The following is a 25,645-nucleotide window of genomic DNA, read 5'->3' as shown; positions in this document are numbered from 1 at the left end:
AGCAATATAAATTAGGTATTAGAATTTTGTAGAGGATGCAGGCATCCATAAATGCACCCATAAAGATCTGGGGTGGGATAGATAATGTACCAAAATTGTTGAATGTTGCAGAGGAAATTAAACAGCTGTTTAAAAAGGTTTGCTGGATCCCTGGTTTTATATAAAATGAGACATAGCATAAAAAAACTCAAGGAAGTTATACAAACATTTAAAAAAAAATCACTGGGTTAGTTTCCAACTGGAGTATTGACCTTTATTCTGTGTACCATACTTTAGGAAGGATGTGAAAACCTTGGATAGGATGCATAAGAAAGTTATTAGAATGGTACCAGTAATAGGGGACAACATAGAGAAACAAGAGAAGTTGGAGCTATTCTTCATAGACCAGAGAAGATTAAAAGGAGATTTAATAAAAACATTCAGAATTGTGAAGGGTTTTGATAGAGAGGGAGAAGCTCCTTCCACTTGCAAAAAGAGTCATTTACTTGTAGACGCCAATATACAGTAATCTTTTTACACAGTAAATTATTGTGAGTTGGCATGCACTGACTGAAAGGTTAGTGGAATTAGATTCAACAATAGTTTTATCAAGGGAATTGGAGAAATACTTGTACTTGAGAGTCGCAGGTCTATGAAAAAGAACAAGTGTGTGGGACTAATTGGATCACCCTTTGAAAGGACAGCAAATGCTCAATGTGCTGACTGACCTTCTGTGAGCTCTGTATGAGTTCATACAAGTGAACAACTTGTATGAGCTCATGTCATTGCGAAAACTAATCTCCTTGGACACGAGCTTTGTGGAGTCGGTCATCAATTGTGAACTGAGAACAAAAATTACAAGAAACTTCATCACCAGTTTTTCATTATGGCAGATAAGGAGGTTTTTAATAGGCATAAACATTGATTTGACATGTTGCACCTCATTTTTTGGCGGCAAATAATTAAAACAGTACAGAAGAAAAGGAAATCTGAGGACTTTGAACAAATACATTATGAAAGGATATGTGTACTTTTTACTAGGGGAATGAAAAGTTGGAGTTCTGTATTGGTAGTGTATGGGATCTCTTGTGATGGGATAACTTTGTTGTACAAAATTCGAAGAACTTCATAACTTCCTCTATCAGTGTTGAAATTCTGTCTTTTTCTTCATCTCAGAAGCTGCAGAAGGTTCTGGAGGAGAAGCAAACACAAAATCATCAGTTGTTTGCTGCCTTAGAAGAGCAGATAGCAAACAGCAGCAGCCGCAAAGAAATTGAAGCCAAGTTAATGACTGCGGAATCATTGCTGTCACAGGAGTGCAAGAAACTGGCAGAGACTCAGGATCTACTGAAAGTTGAGAGAAGTCGCTTATCGGAGTTGAGTGATTCCTTGGATCGTGAGCGTACTCGATCTGAACAACTGTATCAGCGTCTGAATTCCCGGCATGATGAAACTGCTACTCAGGAGCGTGCCTTCATAAAAGAGTTGCAGAATCAGCTCGAGGAAGAACGGAAGAGGACCATCGAACTTGCAACTCTGATTGAGAAAACACAACAGCAAGCTATTACAGCAAAACGCAACTTTGAAGATGAGGTCCAACTGTCCCGGCAGGAAACTCAAAAAGAACGGGAAGTCAGCTCCAAACTCCGATCTATGCTTGAATCCATCCAGGCTCAGGTACAGGAGCTCAACCGCTTACTGGAGTCTGAAAGGCAGCATAGCCTTCGCCTGCAGACTGAGCGAGAGAGACTTCAAGCTAATATTCTGGCAGCCAAAGAAAAGGAGCGAAATAAGGATGATCAGCGAGATCGAGAGAGGAGACAGGAGAGGCGAGAGTTAGCTGACCATGAACAAGAACATGAAATGGTGAAAGACAGATTGGTAAGCAACAAATCAGACAATCGCTTCATTAAATTTATATTAAAATTCAAAGCTAAACTGTTGAATATATTTTTGATTTCCATTATAATGTTTTTTTTTAAACAATCATTGCACAGCAGCTTAAATTTATATACCTTTTAACTTAATAACACGTCTCAAGATTAGAGAGAGGCATATGTGACACACTTATTCAAGAAAGATGCAAGGCCATTCCTAGTAGCTACAAGCTGACCAGTTTAACATCATAGGTAGTAAGGTTTCAAAAACAGTTAACAGGAAAAAAAATTAACAGATACTTGGAGAGGTTTGAGTTAATCAAGGATAGTAAGAAGTCTCACAACGCCAGGTTAAAGTCCAACAGGTTTATTTGGGAGCACAAGCTTTCGGAGCGCTGCTCCTTCATCAGGTGAGTGGGAGTTGTGTTCACAAACAGGACATATATAGACACAAACTCAATTTACAAAATAATGGTTAGAAAGCGAGCCTTTACAGGTAATCAAGTCTTAAAGGTACAGACAATGTGAGTGGAGAGAGGGTTAAGCACAGGTTAAAGAGGTCTGTATTGTCTCCAGCCAGGACAGTTAGTGAGATTTTGCAAGCCCAGGCAAGTTGTGGGGGTTACAGATAGTGTGACATGAACCCAAGATCCCGGTTGAGGCCGTCCTCGTGTGCGGAACTTGGCTGTCAGTTTCTGCTCAGCAATTCTGCGTTGTCATGTGTCGTGAAGGCCGCCTTGGAGAACGCTTACCCGAAGATCAGAGGCTGAATGCCCGTGACTGCTGAAGTGTTCCCCAACAGGAAGAGAACACTCCTGCCTGGTGATTGTTGAGTGGTGTTCATTCATCCGTTGTCGTAGCGTCTGCATGGTCTCCCCAATATACCATGCCTCGGGGCATCCTTTCCTGCAGTGTGTCAGGTAGACAACGTTGGCCGAGTTGCAAGAGTATGTACCGTGTACCTGGTGGATGTTGTTCTCTCATGAGATGATGGCATCCGTGTCGATGATCCGGCACGTCTTGCAGAGGTTGCTGTGGCAGGGTTGTGTGGTATTGTGGTCACTGTTCTCCTGAAGGCTGGGTAGTTTGCTGCGGATAATGATTTGTTTGAGATTGTGCGGTTGTTTGAAGGCAAGAAGTGGGGGTGTGGGGATGGCCTTGGTGAGATGTTCATCTTCATTGATGACATGTTGAAGGCTCCAGAGAAGATGTCATAGCTTCTCCGCTCTGGGAAGTACTGGACAACGAAGGGTACTCTGTCCGCCGTGTCCTGTGTTTGTCTTCTGAAGAGGTCGGTGCGGATTTTCGCTGTGGCACGTCGGAACTGTCGATCGATGAGTCGAGCGCCATATCCTGTTCTTATGAGGGCGTCTTTCAGCATCTAGAGGTGTCTGTTGCGTTCCTCCTCATCTGAGCAGATTCTGTGTATACGGACGGGCTTGTCCGTAGGGGATGGTTTCTTTAGCGTGTTTAGGGTGGAATCTGGAGAAGTGGAGCATCGTGAGGTTATCCGTGGGCTTGTAGTACAGTGAAGTGTTGAGGTGACCGTCCTTGATAGAGATGCGTGTGTCCAAGAATGCAACCGATTCCAGAGAGTAGTCCATGGTGAGTCTGATGGTGGGATGGAACTGGTTGATGTCATCATATAGTTGTTTCAGTGATTGTTCGCCATGACTCCAAATGAAGAAAATGTCATCAATGTATCTAGTGCATAGCATCGGTTGAAGGTCCTGTGCAGTGAAGAGGTCTTGTTCGAACCTGTGCGTGAAGATGTTGGCATATTGAGATGTGAATTTGGTCCCCATGGCTGTTCCATGTGTCTGGATGAAGAACTGGTTGTTGAAGGTGAAGGCGTTGTGGTCCAGGATGAAGCGGTTGAATTGTAAAATTGCATCTGGAGATTGGCAGTTATCGGCGTTGAGTACTGAGGCAGTTGCAGCAATGCCATCGTCGTGGGGGATGCTGGTGTAGAGTGCCGAGACATCCATTGTGACGAGGAGTGCTCCTGGTTCAACTGCTCCATGTGTGCTGATTTTCTGTAGGATGTCTGTAGTGTCGTGACAAAAGCTGGGGGTTTTTTATACAATGGGTTTCAGGATGCCCTCGACGTAGCCAGAGAGGTTCTTGCACAGGATCCCATTGCCTGATACGAGGGGATGGCCGGGTGTGTTGGCCTTCTGTATCTTCGGGAGGCAGTAGAGATCTCCAACGCGGGGAGTACGCGGGATGAGAGCACAGAAGGTGCTCTGAAGGTCCGGATCAAAGGTCTTGATCAGTCTGTTGAGTTGACAATCGGCTGAAGGTCCTGTGCGGTGAAGAGGTCTTGTTCGAACCTGTGCGACAACTGCCAATCTCCAGATGCAATTTTACAACTCATCCGCTTTATCCTGGACCACAACGCCTTCACCTTCAACAACCAGTTCTTCATCCAGACACATGGAACAGCCATGGGGACCAAATTCGCACCTCAATATGCCAACATCTTCATGCACAGATTCGAACAAGACCTCTTCACCGCACAGGACCTTCAACCGATGCTATACACTAGATACATCGATGACATTTTCTTCCTTTGGACTCATGGTGAACAATCACTGAAACAACTATATGATGACATCAACAAGTTCCATCCCACCATCAGACTCACCATGGACTACACTCCAGAATCGGTTGCACTCTTGGACACACGCATCTCCATCAAGGACGGTCACCTCTGCACTTCACTGTATTGCAAGCCCACGGATAACCTCATAATGCTCCACTTCTCCAGCTTCCCCCCTAAACACGTTAAAGAAGCCATCCCCTACGGACAAGCCTGTCCGTATACACAGGATCTGCTCAGATGAGGAGGATCGCAACAGACACCTCCAGACACTGAAAGATGCCCTCATAAGAACAGGATATGGCGCTCGACTCATCGACAGTTCCAAAGTGCAACTGTGAAAAACTGCACTGACCTCCTCAGAAGACAAACACGGGACACGATGGACAGATTACCCTTCGTCGTCCAGTACTTCCCCGGAGCGGAGAAGCTACGACATGTTCTCTGGAGCCTTCAACATGTCATCGATGAAGACTAACATCTCGCCAAGGCCATCCCCACACCCCCACTTCTTGCCTTCAAACAACCGCACAACCTCAAACCATTGTCTGCAGCAAACTACCCAGCCTTCAAGAGAACAGTGACCACGACACCACACAACCCTGCCATAGCAACCTCTGCAAGATGTGTCGGACCATCGACACGGATGCCATCATCTCACGTGAGAACACCATCCACCAGGTACACGGTACCTACTCTTGCAACTAGGCCAACGTTGTCTACCTGATACGCTGCAGGAAAGGATGTCCCAAGGTATGGTACATTGGGGAGACCATGCAGACGCTACGACAACGGATGAATGAACACTGCTCTACAATCACCAGGCAGGAGTGTTCTCTTCCTGTTGGGGAACAGTTCAGCAGTCACGGGCATTCAGCCTCTGATCTTTGAGTAAGCGTTCTCCAAGGCGGCCTTCACGACACATGACAACGCAGAATCACTGAGCAGAGACTGATAGCCATGTTCCGCACACATGAGGATGGCCTCAACTGGGATCTTGGGTTCGTGTCACACTATCTGTAACCCCCACAACTTGCCTGGGCTTACAAAATCTCACTAACTGTCCTGGCTGGAGACAATACCCATCTCTTTAACCTGTGCTTAATTCTCTCTCCACTCACATTGTCTGTACCTTTAAGACTTGATTACCTGTAAAGACTCACATTCCAACCATTATCTTGTAAATTGAGTTTGTGTCTTTATATGCTCTGTGAACAGAACTCCCACTCACCTGATGAAGGAGCAGTGCTCCGAAAGCTTGTAGTTTGTGCTACCAAATAAACCTGTTAGACTTTAACCTGGTGTTGTGAGACTTCTTGCTGTGCTTACCCCAGTCCAACGCCGGCATCTCCACATCTTAATTAAGGATAGCCTGTGTGGATATATGTGGAACATGTTTGACTAATCTAAATGAAGTTTTTGATGAATTAACCGAGAAGGTTGAAGAGAAAACAAAGGATGGTGTCTTTATGGATTTTAAGAAATCCTTTGACAAAGTACCCGAAAAAAAAGGCTGATTAACAAAATTGAGGCTCATGGAACAGCAGTGTTAGTGTCAGCTGGCATAGTAAATTGGTCGTGAATCGTGGTAAATGGTTGCTTTCAGAATAGAGGATTTGATGTTCCCCAGGGTTCAGTACTTAGACAATGTTTTTTACATACATGTAAATGATTTGGATATTGAAATATAAATTTAAATTTGCCAATCGTAACAAACTTGGAGGTGTGGCAAACAGGATTATACAAATTGCCTGCAACAGGACATAGTTGGCTAGTAGAATAGGTAGACAAGTGGCAGGTGGAATTTAACACAGGGAAGTGAGAGTTGATGCCTCTCTCTATCCTCTCTGCCCTTAAGGGTGTCACAAATGCAATATAGACTTAAGTGGCATAGTCCTAAACAGTCTCCAGGACAGGGACCAGGTGTTCATGTGCACAGGTCTTTGAAGATGACAGGACAAATTGAGTGAGTGGTTTGAAAAACATGGGATCTTGACCTTGTATTGAGTATAAAAGCAGGGAAATTATGCTGAACCTATATAATGCTGCTTATGGTTAATGAAATAGTCGTGCATCTAATGTCAATGTTCCAAAATTTGCTCGATTCGAGGAAGATTGCATCAGACTGGAAAGTAGAAAATGTAACCGCTCTAGTCAAGAAGGGAGGGAGGCAGTAAACAGGAAATGATAGGCTAGTTAGTCTGTCGTGGTGAAGGTGCTAGAATTGATCATTAAGGAGTTTATAGCTGGACACTTGGATAAACTCAAGGTAATCGGGGAAAGTCAGTGTAGTTTTGTGAAAGGGAAATTATGTTTAATTTATTAAAGTTCTTTGAAGGAGTAACATATGCTGTGAATAAAGGGAAGCCTATAGATGTACTTGGATTTCCAGAAGGTATTTGATAAGGTGCCACTTCAAGGGTATTGTGGAAACTAAAAGCTCTAAGTTATTCACCTGAATTTGAAGATTGGCTAGCTGTCAGAAAACAGAGTGTGTACATAAATAGGTTGCGACCTGATTGGCAGGATGTGACTTGTGGAGTCCTGCAAGGGTCTGTGCTGGGGCCTCCATGTTTTACAATTTATGTCAGTGACTTAGATGTGGGAGCAAAAGCATGTTAGCTAATTTTGCAGCCGGGACAAAGTTAGGTGGGAAAGTATGTTGTGAAGGAGACATGAGGTTGCAGGCAGATACAGATAGATTGAATGAGTGGACAGAAATCTGGCACTTTGGGTATAGTGTGGGAAAATGAGAAGTAGTTCACTCTGGCAGGAAGAATAAAATTACATAGTATTACTTAAATAGAGAAAGACTGCAGAATTCCAAGATGCAGATGAATCTCGGTGACCTCGTACATGAGTTGCAAAAGGTTAGTATGCAGGTACAGCATGTAATCTAGAAGGCTCATGGAATGCTGTCCTTTATTACGAGAGGAATTGTATGTAAAAGTATGAGCTTCAGTTATACAGGGCATTGGTGAGACCACATCTTGAATACAATGTGTAGTTTTGATCTCCTTTAAGGAAGGATGTAAATGTGTTGGAGATGGTTCAGAGAAGGTTTACCATATTGGTACCTGGGATGAGTGGGTTGTCTTATGAGATTAGGTTGGTTAGGCTGGGGTTGTTTCCACTGGATTTGAGAAGAGTGAGGGGTGACTTTATTGAACTATATAAGGTCCTGAATGACCTTGACCAGATAGATATGGAAAGGATGATTCCTCATGTGGGTGAGTCCAGAACTAGGGGGCAGGCACTGTTTTAAAATTAGGGTTCATCCTTATAGGACAGAGGTGAGAAGAGATTTTTACTGAAGTTTTGTCTTTGAAACACTCTGCCCCAGAAGGCAGTGGAAGTGGGGTCACTGAATATTTTTAAGGCAGAGGAGATAGATTCTTGCTAGGCATGGGAATTAAAGTTTATCTGGGGTCGATGGGAATGTAAAACTCAACACAAAAATATCAGCCATGATATTGTTGAATGTCAGAGCAGACTTGAGAGGCCAGGTGGCCTAATTCTTCTACTTCATATGTTCATAGAACATAGAACAGTACAGCACAGAACAGGCCCTTCGGCCCATGATGTTGTGCCGAGCTTTATCTGAAACCAAGATCAAGCTATCCCACTCCCTATCATCCTGGTGTGCTCCATGTGCCTATCCAATAACCGCTTAAATGTTTCTAAAGTGTCTGACTCCACTATCACTGCAGGCAGTCCATTCCACACCCCAACCACTCTCTGCGTAAAGAACATACCTCTGATATCCGTCCTGTATCTCCCACCACGAACCCTATAGTTATGCCCCCTTGTAATAGCTCCATCCACCCGAGGAAATAGTCTTTGAACGTTCACTCTATCTATCCCCTTCATCATTTTATACACCTCTATTAAGTCTCCCCTCAGCCTCCTCCGCTCCAGAGAGAACAGCCCTAGCTCCCTCAACCTTTCCTCATATGACCTACCCTCCAAACCAGGCAGCATCCTGGTAAATCTCCTCTGCACTCTTTCCAGCGCTTCCACATCCTTCTTATAGTGAGGTGACCAGAACTGCACACAATATTCCAAATGTGGTCTCACCAAGGTCCTGTACAGTTGCAGCATAACCCCACGGCTCTTAAACTCCAACCCCCTGTTAATAAAAGCTAACACACTATAGGCCTTCTTCACAGCTCTATCCACTTGATTAGACCACAGCTTGATATTGCATCCAGTTGTAAGACTTTGGGCAAGGGGTGAAGTGTAGGAAAACTTTTTTAAGCAGCAAGTGTTAATGGTCTGGAACTCACAGTCTAGAAATGTTGGAAATGAAAGCAAAGATGATTTCAAAAGGATATGGAATAGGCACTTGTTGGAAATAAAGTTGCAGAGTTGTGGGAGTAGAGCGGGGAATAGGACTGATTGGATTGCTGTACAGAGAGCTAGCATGGTCACAATGAGCCAAATAGCCCCCTGTTTCTCATGATGCTTAAGAATCATGGTTAAAGCTGTTGTACTTCTTTCACTCTTACCCAACTCCTAAACAGCACGAGTTAGAATTGCAGCATCAACGAGATCAACAGCGGATAAGAGAACTTCAAAAGATGCTTGCAGACCTAGAGGAGCAGGAACGTAAACTTCTGTCCCGCAAGAGACAGCGAGGAGAACCTGAAAATATCCTAGCGAAATGCAACCAGAGTGGTACCACCCGTGGTATGGAAGGCAATACAGGAAATATTCAACAACACCAAGAGAGCACACGGCAACAATTCCTACAATTGACTGTTCGGCTTAAAGAATTGCTTCACCGATCTGAACATAGGTATGTGTTTACACATGAAGGTGAGAGCTCCTGTGTGAGAATCATTGAACTAAACCAGTTTCGATACATTCGAAACCCATAGTAAGCTTTGCTTTTTATATAAATTTATTGCTTGTAAATACAGCCATTTGGATTTTTCCTTCTGGTCCAATTCATGACTTTTCCCTGGTTGGATCCAATTTGGAATCCTGAACATGAGCTACGGAGGGAGTAGTTGGGGGGGAAAAATACAGTCACTGCATTTAGTTGTGTGATACAAGGCTGTGCTGCATTCCAAACATTGTGTACATTCTAGCTACTTCAAAACTGAAAGAATTTCTGTACCAAGTAAGTGCAGGTCATTTGTTGTGTGCTATTTTAATAAATACAAGTTAGAATGGAAAAATAATTCAATTTGCTTACTGCACCATTGCAGCTATGCTCAGCAGCAATCTATTGTGTTAAATTTTACAATGCTGAAATGTGAAGTGAATTAGTTGTCAAGCTAAATTAGCAATGTTTCTTTACCAGAAAATCATTATGCCTGATCTGCTTTTTGCTAAACCAATCCAAAACTAGCCTTATTTCCATGTCCTTTTTTCCCCATTCTTGTATCTTCCTCTGGTTCATATATTTCTTCTTTAACAGAAGCAATGGTCACGAGGGCAGCACAGTAGTTAGCACTCTTGCCTCACAGAGCCAGGGACCCAGGTCAGATTCCCGGGGTCACTGTCTGTGCAAAGTCTGCACGTTCTCCCAGTGTCTGCGTGGGTTTCCTCTGGGTGCTCCGGTTTCCCCCCATACCCTGAAAGATGTGCTGGCTAGGTGCGTTGGCCATGCTAAATTCTCCTTGCCGAGCAGGCGCCGGAGTGTGGCTATTAGGGGATTTTCACAGTGGCTTCATTGCAGAAAGCCTACTTGTGATGCTAATAAATAAACTTTAAAAAAAGACTACATCAATGAGACCCTTTTTCCAATAATTTGCTGCATAAATACATTTCTCTTCAGTTCCTTGTCACTGTCAGTAATGGTTTTAAATTGTCACCAATTCCCTAAGCAGAGTAAATAGTTTTTGTCATTAATTCTATCCAAACACTTCAATTAAACAAAACTCTATTAAATGCTTTTTGTACTTGCACTGCAAATGAGAAAAGTGTCATAATATCTCCATTCCTATCTCGCAACTATCGTTTCCTATCCGTGGTATCATCCTAATGATTTGCTTTAAGGCAGCATGTGTTTTATAATTGACTACTCAGTACTGCATCCTGTGCACTAACTATGGTCTAACCAGTGTTTTGTACGAATCCTCATTATTTCAAATGTTTGTATAATTTATAAAACCTGAAGTAGTGTTGGAAAAAAGACCACTTCAGAGCTCCCAGCTCTCCCAGAAGACCCAGGTTCTCTGTATTGTCATTACCCTGCTTCTGTCTAAGTTGAAAATGTAGTTACTATGAGCATTATCATCTTCTAGCACCAGCTCTTGGTGAGGAATCAAATTCCACTTTACCCGTTTCACACAAGCATGAATTAAATAAATGAAAGTTGCTGCCCAACTGCACTTCAAATGCTGAGGTCCTATTGAATCAAAAATTCCAGAGAATTCTCACTCCACTGGTGTTTCTGTCTAGTGCCAGACCATATTTATCACTTCATAACGGGCACTAGAATAGGTAGTGGTCATTCATCTCATTACTATTTTTAGGATCTTGCAGTATGCCTGTATGCAAATTAGCTTATAATAGTCCATTTGCTATAAAACTAATAGTGACGACTGTTCAAAGGGAAATGAATTGGCTTTTCAGGCAATTTTTTTAGCACACCTTCACACCCACACTTTTTTACTCTCGGGGGCACAGTGGGGGGAAGTGGCAGAAAGATTCCGGAGTTGATTATCAGCTTGTTGAACATTCCTTCTCTGACCAACAAATCCTGACATTGGACTCAAACTCGAACCTGGAGCTTAGGATCCAATGGTAGGGACGCTGTCACTCTGCCACAAGGCCTCATAGGTAATTGAGGAAGGCTAATGTACATGGATCACTCGCTGTGTTTAAATGCAATTTATTTTTCCTTCCCAATCACTTTCTTTATTTTTAACCCTACATCCCCTTTATTCCCAACTTTCCCCGTTATTCCCAACTTTCCCGTTATTCCCAACTTTCCCCGTTATTCCCAACTTTCCCCGTTATTCCCAGCTTTCCCCTTTCCTTCCATCATTCCTTCTCTGGTTGCGCTGAACTATAGATAATTTTCAATACTAAAGAGAGATCTTTTAGAGATGATCTGCTCTGTAGGGTGGAGGACAATAGCAAAGCACTTCAAGTAACATCTATATGCAGCTCACTTTTTCAAATCAAATGTGAAATGACGCTTTCAGCAAAAATGCCTTCACATAAACAATGTTCATCCATTCCTCTTCCCAGGGGGCAGGAAGGTCATGTAAAGACTGAAGATGTAAGAGACCTGTTACAGTTCCTGATCGAGTCAAACTATGATTCACAGCTGTTGCTTTCTAACACGCAGGTAAGTGAGGTTAAAAGCATGCAAAATTGAACGACTGTTGAAATGGGTGGATATGAGATGCCTGAAAAGATGTCTCTGATTTCTTCCCTATTTCTCAATGCAAACCTGAATTGCAAATCACCAGCAAAGTGTTCACTTTGAACACAGTAAGTCTTCAAATGAAGCAAAGTCCACATCCCCAAGTCACTATTTTCTATTTGTGCTGGTAGATTATCTCATATTCCTCATATTGCCATTCATTCACTGTCGTTGGAACAAAGTCCTGGCACTCAATTCTTAAGTCAAACCATTTTGACAAATTTATCTCCATGGCTGCCCTTGGTAAGCCCATTTATTTCCAAACGTCTCCTATCTTGGGGGGGGAGGGTAATGAAATCGCTAGTATTCCAGTGATCCAAGCTAATGCTGGTGGAATTTAAATGCAACTAATAAATACTGGAATATGAAGCTAGTCTCAGAATGCTGATCATGAAATTATCATCAATTGTTGTAGAAAACAATCTGGTTGGTTGATGTCCTTTTAGGGAAGGAAATCTGCCATTCTTAGTTGGTCTTTTCCACTTGTGACTCCAGATCCACTGCAAAGTGGTTGACTCTGAACTTCCCTCTGAAATGGCCTAGCAAGTCACCCAATTCAAGAGCAATTAGGGATGGGCATCAAATGCTGGCCTTACCAGTGATGCCCACATCCCATGAAAGAAATTTAAAAATAAATCTGGACTTATGGATCCTGAGAGATAATGGTTGATGAAGTTGGTGCTACTAGTTTTATGTATGTGCACTTTCAAAAACAGTTCAGTGATTGACATGTTAGCAAAATATAAGGTGATAAAGAGTGCAACATGGTTGCAAAATTGGCAATTGGATAGAAGCAGGGATCGAGATTTGAAAGAGAGCTAGCACAAACGTGAAACCCTGAACAGTCTCCTATGCTTTGAACATTTTGCAAGGCATGGTGAAAGATTGTTACTTTACACAAGCGGGAGGTGTATGTTGATGCTCCTTCCCTTGAGATTGATAGGAGCATTGCACCCTTTGATATATGTTTGGTATATGTTAATGACTTGGACTTGAGCAGAAAGGACATAATATCAATGTTAGAAACATAATGACAATGAGGACTTCAGGAGGATATGGACAGACTGGTAACATATGTAGTCACATGAAACTTAATGCAGGGAAGTGTGAAGTTATGCATTTTGGAAGGAGCAACGAGAGAGGCACTATAAACTGGTATAGTTTGAAAGGAGGTGTGTGAAAAGAGAGATGGATTTATGTGCGTAAGCTGAGGAGGGTGTTTATAATATACATTAAATCCTTGGCTTTATACATTGAGGTTTGGAATACAAAAGTAAGGAAATTATGATAAATCTTTATAAATCAATGGTAGGTCCCAGCTGGAGTTTAGTGCCCAAAACCTTGGCGGGAATGCAGAGGAGATTTGCTAGAATGGTACAAGGAATGAGGGACTCCCGTTAATGAAGAGACTGAAGATTGTTCCTTGGGTAGGGAAGTTTAAAGGGAGATTTAATAGAGGGGTTCAGAAATATGAGCATTTTTAATAGAGTAAATATTTTCATTGGCAGAAGAGTCGGTAACAAGATTTAAGGAAGAGAAAAAAGAAGTAGAGGTGAAATAAGAATTTGTTTTGCACAGTGGGTAGTTAAAATTTGGAATCAATAGCAACTTTCAAAAGGAAATTGGATAAATACTGCAGGGGACAAATGCCAGATTGTGGGGAAAGAGGAGGATCAGAACTAATTGGATAGGCCTTTATATGAGTATTTGATAGAATGCAAAATCTGTACATCACCCTGAATTGTAGACTGAGCAATCTTAGTCAACCGAAGTGAGAGAAAGTATAAAACAAGGAATGCAAATACAAAGGAGACTTGAGATTCCAAAATATCATAGACATGATACAGTAGCTCTCTACTTAATTATAATATCCAATAATCAACAAGCCATGTACGTATAACTGTACTATCAAAAAACACGTGTATGGTCCTTGACTGTCAGGCATTCTGAGCAGTGACATGGGTCGTTTATCAAAATACGTTTGCAGTCCAGAGCTGTCTTAGGGAAAGAAGTGATGTATGTAGTTACATCCCACTTGTGGTCCATCAAAGCCCTATTGTCTATTGTTTTTGTTGCTTCCATGGCTGTATAGCTTTGCTAGTCTCTCAGTAGATCTGTTATTCTATGACTTTAACACTATTCAACAGTTAGTGATTACAAGAGCAGGCTCGTCCAATTCAGTTTTCTCATCTGTGGTAACCCCCAGGAATCAGCAATGGTAATGCCATTAAATGGCTAGAACATTAGATTCTCTGTTGTTGGAGATGGTAAGTGCCTGACACATGTGTGGCATGCATGTGTTCAGCCACAAATCAGCCCACATCTGAATATTGTCCAGGTTGTGCAGTATATGGGGATGGACTTTTTCAGTATCTGAGGAGTCGCAGATGGTGCTGAACATTGTGTAATCATCTGACTTTGTGGTGGACGGAAGGTCATTGATGAAGCAACTGAAAATGGTTGGACCTACAACACTACCTGAGGAATAAATTATCCTGCAAATTCATAATTTTTACTTTAACATTGTCACGAACCATGTGGCTGTTACCTGCGAGGGGGTCTCAACTTGAAAACTGGTTTGTGATGTTGTATAGTTTTGATTTTGGAATGGCGTGAGGAGTAGTGTGGAAACCCCAGTGAGAATAACCAGCCCAGTTGTCGTGTAACAATTACTAAAGACAATTTATTAAACTAAAAAGAGAAATACATACAAATAGAGCTGTAATATTCTTAAGACAATTAAATATATGAATTACTAAACACACTTTCTATAGAAATTATCCCTGGTTCCAAAATATATATCTGCGATCCCTGGACTCCTTAAGACTTTCCCATTCCCAAACAACATCCATATCAAATAAATCTATAAATCAAATCCAGTTTATAGCTACCACATAATACAATGCAGGTGATTAAATCTGGAAATGTCTTTTCCTGATCCAGCGAAGATATTTAAACTGCCTTTACGAAGGTTCCTGCACTACCCTGGGTCTAAGACTTCTTGGATGTTAAAATGGCCTCTCGGATTCAGCTGTAAAACTGGCCTCTCGCGGCTCTTAGATATTACAATGCAGCCTTGGCTGTTAGATGTTACACTAGCCTGTTGGTTCTTAGATTTTACAATGCCTTCTTGGCTACCGGATGCTTCTGCAGGTACTAGCAATTATACCCTGGTTCCTTTTTGATTCTCCCCTCTGTGTATTTGGGCAGTCTGCCTTTCTTCCATTCTGTGAAACTCAATTAGCATTTGTATACCTCCACTGATCCTTTAGTCGTCTAGGTAAGCTGTTTCCTGATAACTATTTATACTTGATTCTGTCTGGATGCCTGCTAATCTCATTACTTAGAAAAGAGGCATTTCATTATCGCCTTTGAATGCTGGCTACTGCAGTCACTAGGCAGTTTTTTACCTGTTGCTGTTTTGATCGTATTCTTGTTGAATTCCTGTTCCTGCTGATACTAGGCAGATCCATGACAACATTTAGACCAGTTTGTGCATGTGAATACAAGCTAGATGCTGCATTCAGAATGAATAAATGAATATGAAGCATTTTGTGATGTTTTGTCACAGATGTAATTAGTTGCCCTATAATTTATTAATTGTTATCATGAGCTTGTCTATTAATATTCTAAGTGCTTATATGTGTTGAGGACTTGTTATTCATTTCCTTTCATCACTTTTACTCATTTATACCTCGACTTTGCTGGTGGTTTTGTTACTTTAGTGCTTCAAATAAAGAATAAAAGTGGAAGTGGTTTTTCTTTGTGATGTGGGACTAAAACACAAGCCAGGTCCATGTTTATTTATTTTCTTCCTTTGGACTCATGGCGAACAATCATTGAAACAACTATATGATGACATCAGCAAGTTCCATCCCACCATCAGACTCACCATGGACTACTCTCCAGAATCGGTTGCATTCTTGGACACACGCATCTCCATCAAGGATGGTCACCTCAGCACTTCACTGTACCACAAGCCTACGGATAACCTCACGATGCTCCACTTCTCCAGCTTCCACCCTAAACACGTTAAAGAAGCCATCCCCTATGGACAAGCCCTCATACACAGGATCTGCTCGGATGAGGAGGATCGTAACACACACCTCCAGACGCTGAAAGACGCCCTCATAAGAACAGGATATGGCGCTCGACTCATTGATCGACAGTTCCGACGTGCCACAGCGAAAAACCACACTGACCTCCTCAGAAGACAAACACGGGACGGCGGACAGAGTACCCTTCGTCATCCAGTACTTCCCTGGAGCAGAGAAGCTACGAAATCTTCTCTGGAGCCTTCAACATGTCATCGATGAAGGCGAACATCTTGTCAAAGCCATCCCCACACCCCCACTTCTTGCCTTCAAACAACTGCACAACCTCAAACAGACCATTGTCTGCAGCAAACTACCCAGCCTTCAGGAGAACAGTGACCACGACACCATACGACCCTGCCACAGCAACCTCTGCAAGATGTGCCAGATCATCGACACGGATACCATCATCTCACGTGAGAACACCATCCACCAGGTACACAGTACATACTCTTGCGACTCAGCCAATGTCTACCTGATGCGCTGCAGGAAAGGATGTCCCGAGGCATGGTACATTGGGGAGACCATGCAGATGCTACGACAACGAATGAATGCACACCGCTCGACAATCACCAGGCAGGAGTGTTTCCTTCCTGTTGGGGAAGACTTCAGCAGTCACGGGCATTCAGCCTCTGATCTTCGGGTAAGCGTTCTCCAAGGCGGCCTTCACGACAACGCAGAATCGCTGAGCACAAACTGATAGCCAAGTTCCGCACACACAAGGACGGCCTCAACCGGGATCTTGGGTTCATGTCACACTGTCTGTAACCCCCACAACTTGCGCTTGCAAAATCTCACTAATTGTCCTGGCTGGAGACAATACACATCTCTTTAACCTGTGCTTAACCCTCTCTCCACTCACATTGTCTGTACCTTTAAGACTTGATTACCTGTAAAGACTCGCATTCCAACCAATATTTTGTAAATTGAGTTTGTGTCTTTATATGCCCTGTTTGTGAACAGAACTCCCACTCACCTGATGAAGGAGCTTGAGACTCCAAAAGCTAGTGCTGCCAAATAAACCTGTTGGACTTTAACCTGGTGTTGTGAGACTTCTTACTGTGCTTACCCCAGTCCAACGCCGGCATCTCCACATCATGTTTATTTAATACATGGGATCCTCCCCCGCCCACTTGTCAAATCTGCCTTTGACATTGCTTTATGATCTATTCTAGGAGAAACCAATTCACCACTCCAATTTAGTTCTGAATATTGAAAGGGCAAATTGGATGAAGGAAAGAAACCAGTTACAGAATTCCTTAAAAGACGCTGAATCGGAATTGGCTAGAGTGATGGCTGAGATTGAAAATCGACCTCTGCGGCACGACCTTGTTGACCCCTCCAGTCTGAAGGTGAGCATCAAGGAGATTTGACTTTACACCTCTGTAGTACTTCCAATTTCAGGAATACCCTAAGATAATATCAACGTAGAAATATATTCACGTTACAGTTCCAACATGTTCAGGGGCATTTGAGCTATCAACTCTTTTGGTTAAAAAGCCCCTCTCTTCCTGGTGCTGGTCCCAAGGTTATTAAATCATACTGTGGGGGAAACTTTGTTCTCAGTAAGTGAAACTCAACATACATTTGGCATAACCACATGCTTTGTCCCATGAATGACAATTATCTTATGTACTGCTTATCTCAACTCTCTCTCTCTTGTCAGCTGACCTTACTGTCTCGATTAGTCTCACTTAGAACAGCATGGAGCTAGTAATCTAGTTCCTGAGCTGCTCTGTTGAGAAATTCTTCCAGAATCCTTTCTAATTTCAACGTAGCTAAAGTTGTATAGCCTTTGTGATTTAAACTTTATATGATGCAGTTAGCCAGTACTTTGTACAATGTGGACAAAATCAAAATTTGCCCCTTGTCATGCAGATGCAGAGGCTTTATGGCAAGTACCTCCGAGCCGAAAGCTTCCGGAAGGCTTTGGTGTACCAGAAGAAATACCTGTTACTACTTTTAGGGGGATTCCAGGAATGTGAGCAGGCAACTCTGTGTCTAATCGCACGTATGGGAGTGTACCCTTCTCCCACAGAACTCCACATGCCCATCCGGCGTCCATTAACAAAATTCCGTTCTGCAATTAGAGTGGTTATTGCAATATCCAGGTGAGTTTATGAATTGATGATGAAACTATTTTAATTTTGACGAAGGCATTTACTTTCAAATGGCATTTTCCTCATGTTCACTTGCCCCCATTCCCACTATACTGCTGATCATCAAACTTGCACTCCAGCACAAATGCTAACTGATATTATAAATAATTTTCGCTCCAAGTCAGTCCCATTTCAAAACCGCTGACATCACCCCTCTCTTCAATAAAATAACTATTTATCCCACAGTCCTTGAAAACTATTGCCTCATCTCCAAAGTGCTTGAATGTCTTTCCCTTTACAAACTATGTTCACATTTTTAGCATCTCCTTGTTTGAATTTCTGCCATCAATTTTCTGCTCCAGTAACCAAATCAGCCCAAACTAAAATCACAGCACTGTGACTGTCATCATGGTATGGTATTCCACCTCCACTCTTAACAGTTACTAACACCACATAATCCTTCTCCAATGTACCCTCCTACATTGTTCAGCTCAGTGGCACTGCTCTCACTATTTGAACATCGGTGCAGCATATCCAACAATGGCTTCTATTCCCACTCTGTTGTTATCTCTGGGGTCCTCAGTGATCCATCTCTCACCCTCCCCTCCGCGCCTGGTATTTACATGTTGACCATTGGTCACAATTTACAGACATGTGGTCAACTTCTATATGTGCACAGATGATACCAAACTCTGCCTCTTCACCACTGCTCTTGCATTCCTCCATTATCTTCACAATTATTAGACCTATTTGTCTGAAATCCAGTCTTGAATTAGTTGCAATTATGTCCAGGTAAACAGAGATAAAAGCCATTATCTTCAGTCCCTGCCACTACTCCATACCTTTGCTATTGATTCTGTTTCTTTGCCTGACCAGGATCTCGGGATAAACCAGAGAGTTCGCAACTCTGGCCTCCTCTTCGTCTCGGAAATGAACTGCCAGTATCATATTATCTACATCATAAGAATTGCTTCCTTAAATCGCTCTGCCTCTCCACCTCCATCTCTTCCTTTAGGACCATCCTTAAAACCTGACTCTTACGAATGCCATCACATTTAATATTTCCAACTTTAAATCTTTTGGTTACATCTCTGTTTTAAAAAAACTTGAGATAGTTATATGAAGACTGTTACTGCATCATGAAAACACTTTATATCTCAAGTGTACATATGTACCACTAAAGTAAACTGACAATAATGAAAGATTATTCTAAGTATAAACCAGCATTGCATCCACGCAGTTTTCTTCAGTCTATGTACAGCATTGCCCATATGTGAATATTTCTGAGAAGAGAGACGATCATCAGGACAAATTTAAGAATGCCAAATTTCAAACGCTCACAACAATTTATATTACAGACAAAAATCAAATCAAAATCATCATGCCAGCGGTGATCTTCAAGTCGGACAGGGCTAAAAGGATCAGTCTAGCTATGACACCACCATCCCAGAGAGTGGCGAGGCCAGCCCCTTGCCCCCAGCTCAAGCGCACCCAACTGCCAGGGCCCTTGAGCCTGGCAGCATCAAAGGGGCAAATGACCGCTGGACTAACCTCCATTGCGCCCCCCCCCGCCCCCAAGGTGCCAGGCCAGGGTCAGTGCCAAGGTGCCGGGGGCATTGCACCATTGGCATTGTCAAGGAGCTTTGCCTGAATGGGGGGGTTAGTGGGGAGAGGTCTGAGGGGGAGAGAGACTGGGAGAGTCAGAGGGGGAGGGGCACTGTTGGGGGCGTTCTTTGGGTGGGGGGGGGGGGTGGTGAGGGGGCCTGAGTGGGTGGTCTGTGGGAGATGGGGCCTGAGTGGGTGGTCTGTGGGAGATGGGGCCTGAGTGGGTGGTCTGTAGGAGGAGGGGCGCTGAGTGGGGATTGAGTCTGGTCACTTTCATGTCTGCATGGTGTGGGGGGGAGAATGTCCCTCTTCTGAGGGATTGGTGGTGCTCCCCCGGACACTCTGGGGGACATCATGTCCTCCCTTGTGATTAGCAACAGCAAAGCCGCTGGTGTTGTTCCTGCATCGTGGGGAGGGTGGGGCTGGTGAAATGGCCGTCAAACCTGCTAATTGTATTATAATTAGTGGGTTTGCATAATTATCGGGTTACCGCCCAAAATGGGTAGGAATCAGGGCTCCAGCGCGGATCAGGTGAATCCTGATCGTCTTGACACCCATTGGGATTCCCGAGTTTTACCTGGATTCCCGTGGGCCATCTGATGAGGCTGGAGAATCCCACCATCATCTACGTGTTGGAAATATGCATGGGGGAGAATGTCACGTCTAATTCCAACAATACATATTTCTCATAGAAACTGATGAAAATGTTAGTGGTGTTTTCTCCATGGCAACATCTCAACCAGAGTCGAATTGTCAACCAATCAACACTTTTTTTCCCTTGGGTATCATTGTTGTGATCATTTGAAATTTGGCATTCTAATGCTTGTTCTGATAAATACAAGATGAAAAACTTCAGCAACATGGCTCTCTTCAGCAATATTAAAGTACTCCTAAGTGACAATTATGCATTTCCTGTTGTCCCTTATTCTTTACCGGATAACCTAAGCTGTCGCATGGGAAGTAAAATCCCAGGGATTTGTTCCACAGTGCCAGTGCAGAAGATGAAGAAGCAAGTTATATAGCAACCATTTTTATTTGCCACCATGATAAAAAATAGATTCTTAATTGCTGTCATCCCTTGTTGCCCTGGAGTTTACTTGCTCTTTATGATTGGTGTTTGGCCTTACTTTGAGTACGAAAGTTACTCTAGCTATGAAGACAAAAATCACTCTCATCAAGAAATATATGAGTAAGAAAGTAAACACTTAAAGGACCATGGAAAGGGCATTGTGTGTCTGCATCTGACATCCAATAAGATGTTGACTGTATGTGAGGTTTGTTCTGGCTTTCTTCAGTGTTTTTAATACTCCATCAGGCTGAAATTCCTTGTGAAGAAATGGCAGAAAGCGACAAGGAAAGGTCTATACCCTGCACCCTCAGCGAACGGTACTGGAAGTAGCCAAGGTATGAGCTGAATTATTATTATTTCACCAAAGTGGTGTTTAGCTGATGTTTAAGTGGATGAAATATCAGCCTATATGATCTTCTTGTATATTTGCATATCTAGAGAAGCATTTGCTTTTATAGCAAAATTATTTAGTAATTAAGAATATGAAGGGGGTTGGTCGGGGGGGGCGGGGGGGGGGTGCAGGGGGAGAAACTGTTAACCCAGTATATTCTCCATATCCCATGCAAAGTGGTCTTTTGTCAAATCTCCATTTATTGAATCCATAGAAGTTTTACTGTTTCTGTGCTTTGCATATGAGGCCAGAAGAAAGAAAGTTCACCCAGCGTTATTTGTTTTATTACTTCATTTCTAGCCATTCAAAAAAGCAGTACTTCTTTCACATATGGCATAAATTCAGAGTTGGCCATGCTTCTCGTGGCATAAGCTTTACAGTGTGGCATGTGTTTGAGTACCTATGTTCAGAGTACAGTTGTGCTATACTTTTCTTACAAGGTAAATGAGTAGGTTGATGAGGATCATAGAATGGTATAGAACAGAAGGAGGTCATTCAAGATGTTATACCTTTACTGGTTCCTTGGAAAAGCTATCCAATTAGTGTCACTCTTGTGCTCTTTCCCCATCGTCCTGGACACTTCCCCTTCAAGTGGGGTCAGTGTGTAGGGACAGAAGGACTGAGGTTCATGTACATAGATCTTTGAAGGTGGCAGGATATATTGAGAGAGTAATCAGCAAAGCATATGGAATTTTTAGCTTTATAAATAACAGGTATTGAGCATAAAAGCAGGAACGTAATGCTAAGCCTTTATAAGTTCTGGTTTGGCCACAACTAGAGCAATGTGTCCAGCTCTGGTCACCACGTGTTGAGAAAGGGCATGAAGATCTGGCCAAAGTTGTAGAGCAGATTTACCAAAATAGTTCCAGGGTGGGGGAACTTAGTTACAAGCTGAGGTTGTTCTCCCTGAAGCAAAGGAGGTTGAGGGGAGGTTTAATGATGGTGTACAAGATCATGACGTGGAAATAGCTGGGCTTAATGATGACACATATGAGGTTGGAAGTTATCTCACATCAGGGTTGTGAACAGACTGGTTTAATCATGGACTGTTGCCAGGGTGAGGGATAGAGTCTGTAGCTAGCGAATGGAGTTGGAGCGCGGAACCAAAAATAATATCTTCAGTCTTCCGATATTCAATTGGAGAAAATTTCTACTCATCCAGTCCTGGTGGTCAGATAAACAATCTGATAATTCAGCAAGAGTGGAGGAGTCGAAAGAGGTGGTGGTGAACTCGGGTTGGGTGTTCTCAGTGTACATGCATAAATTACAGCTGTTCTAAAATTCATTTTATGGAATTAGGCATCTCTGGTTAGGCCAGCATTTATTGCTCATTCCTAGTGGCCCTTGATGGTGAGCTGCTGCCTTGCACCAAGTTAGAGAGTTCCACGATTTTGAACCAGTGCCAATGAAGAAAAACCAACATATTTCCGAGTCTGGATGATACGTGATATGGAGAGGAACTTGCAAGTGATGATGTTCACAGATACCTGCTTCTAGGTGGCAGAGATTTGAATACTTATTTATTTATGGGATTTAGACGTTGCTAGCCATGGCAGCATTTATTTTGTATCACTAATTGCCATTGAGACAGTGGTGGTGAGCATCCTGCAGCCTCAAACTGCTGAAGTCCATGTGGTGTAGATGCACTCAAAGTGCAGTTAGAGAGTTCCAGGATTTTGATCCAGCAACAACGAAGGTCCAGGTTGATGTCAGATGATCCATCAGTTTCATTCCTTTTAACCTTCAGAGTGATTTTGATGTAACTGAGTAGCTTGCTAGGCCATTATGAGGGCATTTAAGAGGCAACCACCCCATTGATATGGTTCTGGAGTCACACACGGCAGGTAAGGCTGGCAAGATTTCCTTTCCAAAAGGCTATTAGTGAACGGTTTTTTCAACAATCATAAATTTCTTGATCGCTATTACTGAGGCTTGCTTTTAAATTCCAAATTTTGTTTTGGGTGGTCAGGAAATGCATTACTCCCCCCAGATTACCCAATCTCAGGCAATATTTATTTGGCAGAGTTAGGTGGACTTTCTCTTGTTGGGGATGGTCATTGCCTGGTACTTGTATGGTATGAATGTTGCTTGCCAAACCAGTCCAAGCCTGATATTTTCCAGATCTTGATGCATGCAGACCAGGACGACTCCATTATTTGTGAATGGTACTGAACATTGCAATTATCAATGCACATCCCACTTATGACCTTACGATAAGGCAGCTGAAATTGGTCAAGCCTGAGGAATTCCTGCAGTGCTGACATGATTAACCTCCAGTAACTGCAGTCATCTTCCTTTGTGCTACAGAGGCAGACACGCAGGCAGAGAGAATTTTGAGCAGTTCTTGGTCAACAACACCTTCCATCACTTTGCTAATGATTGAGAATATACTGATGGGAGAGTAATTGGCTAAAATCAAAGCACAAAATGCTGGAATATTCAACAGGTCAAGCAACGTCGTGGAGAGAAACATAATTAGCATTTCAGATACCTTTCACCAGCACTACAGTCATCTTTCTTTGTGCTGGGTATGATTCGTCAGTCTCAAATATTAACTCTATTGGCTCTCTACACAAATGCTGCCTGACCTGCTAATTATTTCCAGCATTTTCAGTTTTTATTTTAAATTTTCAGCATCCGCAATATTTACTTTTGAATTAGCAATTTGCCAGGTTGGATCAGTCCTGCTTTTTGTGGATAGGACATAGCTAGGCAGTTTTCCAGATTGTCTGCTGGAATGTTGGCAGAGCTCAGAGCCTTTGCTGTATCCAGTGTGATCAGCCATTTACTGGCAGACAGTGGCATTGTGGTAATGTCACTGGACTAATAATCCAGAGACTCCGGCTAGTTCTCTGGATTATGGAATTCCTTCCTGTGTTGTAACATTTCTCATTCACATCACTTCCTGCGTATTTTTTAAGTACATTGTGACTGACAGCACAGCTTCCCTCACTTCAAAAGCCACCTTTGATGGGAACAAGTCAGAGAACTCACTGACACCAAGGATACCTGGACACCATTGCAATGATCGATGATTTTGACAGCAGTTCAATTCCAGCTCCTAATTCGTAAATTTCTAATTGTATTCTCCTAAGTTTTCCTGGTTGTAACAACTACTTTGGGGAGAGTTGTAAACTAGCGTGACACATGTAGCACTATCATTCCAGGATTGAAAGAGTGAAACAGTGCAAGTGAAATTCAGATTTTTCTTTTTCTTTAGCTGCTTGGAAGGCTATGGAGAGGTTTTGGTGTAAAGGATTTCATCATGCCCCCACAATATCAATGCAAATGTGGCTTAACATGCATCTGGAATCGGTCCATTGGGACCGAGATATGTCAGCAATTTTTAATAGTCAAGGAAAAGGGTCAGGAAAATATCAGTTGCCAGCAGAGTATGCTGAAAATATGCTGAATCTCTTCACCCCTGTCCACCAATCTTGAGGCTCTTCTCTCGGAAGTGTAGGCAAGTATTTACTGAAGCAGAAGCCAATTCTCCACATTGCTACCAAGATTGATAACGGCACACTCAGACAAGAAATTACAAGCATTTTCCAAGAATTCTTCCTTCCATCAGGTCAACCATGCAGTAAAGTCCAAATAAGAATGCTATTTGTGATAAGAACCAAATTAGCCCCACTGTCACCTGTCACTATTGAAATTTAATGCAACTTATTTCCAAATATTACTCATTAAAGATTGATTAATGTGTAGTACTTTGGTGGGTCTGTATAAGACAAGTCAGAGACTCTGAAACTCTGCTGACTGAAAAACCTGTGCCAAATATTTTGATTTATTTGTTTAAAGATTTTTTTTTGTTGCTACACAGACTAGGATAATACTAAACATATTGCAGCTTTTGATATAGGAAGAAACAAACAAAACAAATCGAAGTGGTTTTTAATCCTTGGAACATAGATGACGTGTGGCTGACTGAAACTCAAAACTTGGCACATGGCCCATGAGATAAACTTTACCACCAGATGATGGAAAGCTATTAGAATTGTAGTCAACTCTATGACCACAATATTATCTAATTTTACAAGTGTGGACAGCATATTGTTTAGAATGATGCACTCAATTATATATTTGTATTATTGATGAATGCTGTGGTTGGTATCAGGAGCAAATTTTCTCTTCAGATCTTTCCTAAATACAAAGACTGCATTAAAGAGGATGTCCCTGGGTGTACTTCATCAGCATGGCAAATGGAGGGTGTAAATTGAAGAAAAAACAATTACTCTGCTTGGCAGATATTTTTTTTTCATCCTTCAGTTAGAATGACATAATGTGCACCCAGCCCCTGTATGTTTGCTTTTCCTATTTCATGATAATTGTGTTACTGTCCTGACTTGTACTTATCATCATGTAAAATGCCTTTAAGGGGAAACAAAATGAGTGGGTACAAACTAAATAGTGCAGTGTTACTGATCAGCAAAACATCTTGCAGGGTACCATCCATAGCAATTCATCCAAATAAGGGAGAGAATGCTTAAATGTGAATCATTTTTATGTGTAATCAACTGAACTGTGAATGTTATAAATCTT

The 25,645-nt window shown here is 42.4% G+C and overlaps 1 protein-coding gene across 13 annotated transcripts in view; it reads left to right on the top strand.

Moving 5' to 3' along the window:
• pcnt (pericentrin) overlaps positions 1 to 25,645 on the top strand; it is a 215,747-nt gene that overhangs the window by 179,148 nt on the left and 10,954 nt on the right. For 12 of the 13 annotated variants that reach the window (XM_078228833.1, XM_078228839.1, XM_078228838.1 and 9 more), the window contains 6 exons: positions 1,156 to 1,860; positions 8,982 to 9,256; positions 11,665 to 11,764; positions 17,112 to 17,288; positions 17,815 to 18,047; positions 20,956 to 21,044. In XM_078228833.1, coding sequence (XP_078084959.1) covers positions 1,156 to 1,860; positions 8,982 to 9,256; positions 11,665 to 11,764; positions 17,112 to 17,288; positions 17,815 to 18,047; positions 20,956 to 21,044 — 1,579 coding nt within the window. The remainder of the gene's footprint in view (positions 1 to 1,155; positions 1,861 to 8,981; positions 9,257 to 11,664; positions 11,765 to 17,111; positions 17,289 to 17,814; positions 18,048 to 20,955; positions 21,045 to 25,645) is intronic. The other variant, XM_078228834.1, reaches the window with a different exon arrangement.

Source organism: Mustelus asterias, chromosome 14 (assembly GCF_964213995.1).
Source record: "Mustelus asterias chromosome 14, sMusAst1.hap1.1, whole genome shotgun sequence".
Lineage (NCBI taxonomy): Eukaryota > Metazoa > Chordata > Chondrichthyes > Carcharhiniformes > Triakidae > Mustelus > Mustelus asterias.
Note: the sequence above shows the minus strand (reverse complement) of the source record. Positions and strands in the feature narration are given on the sequence as shown.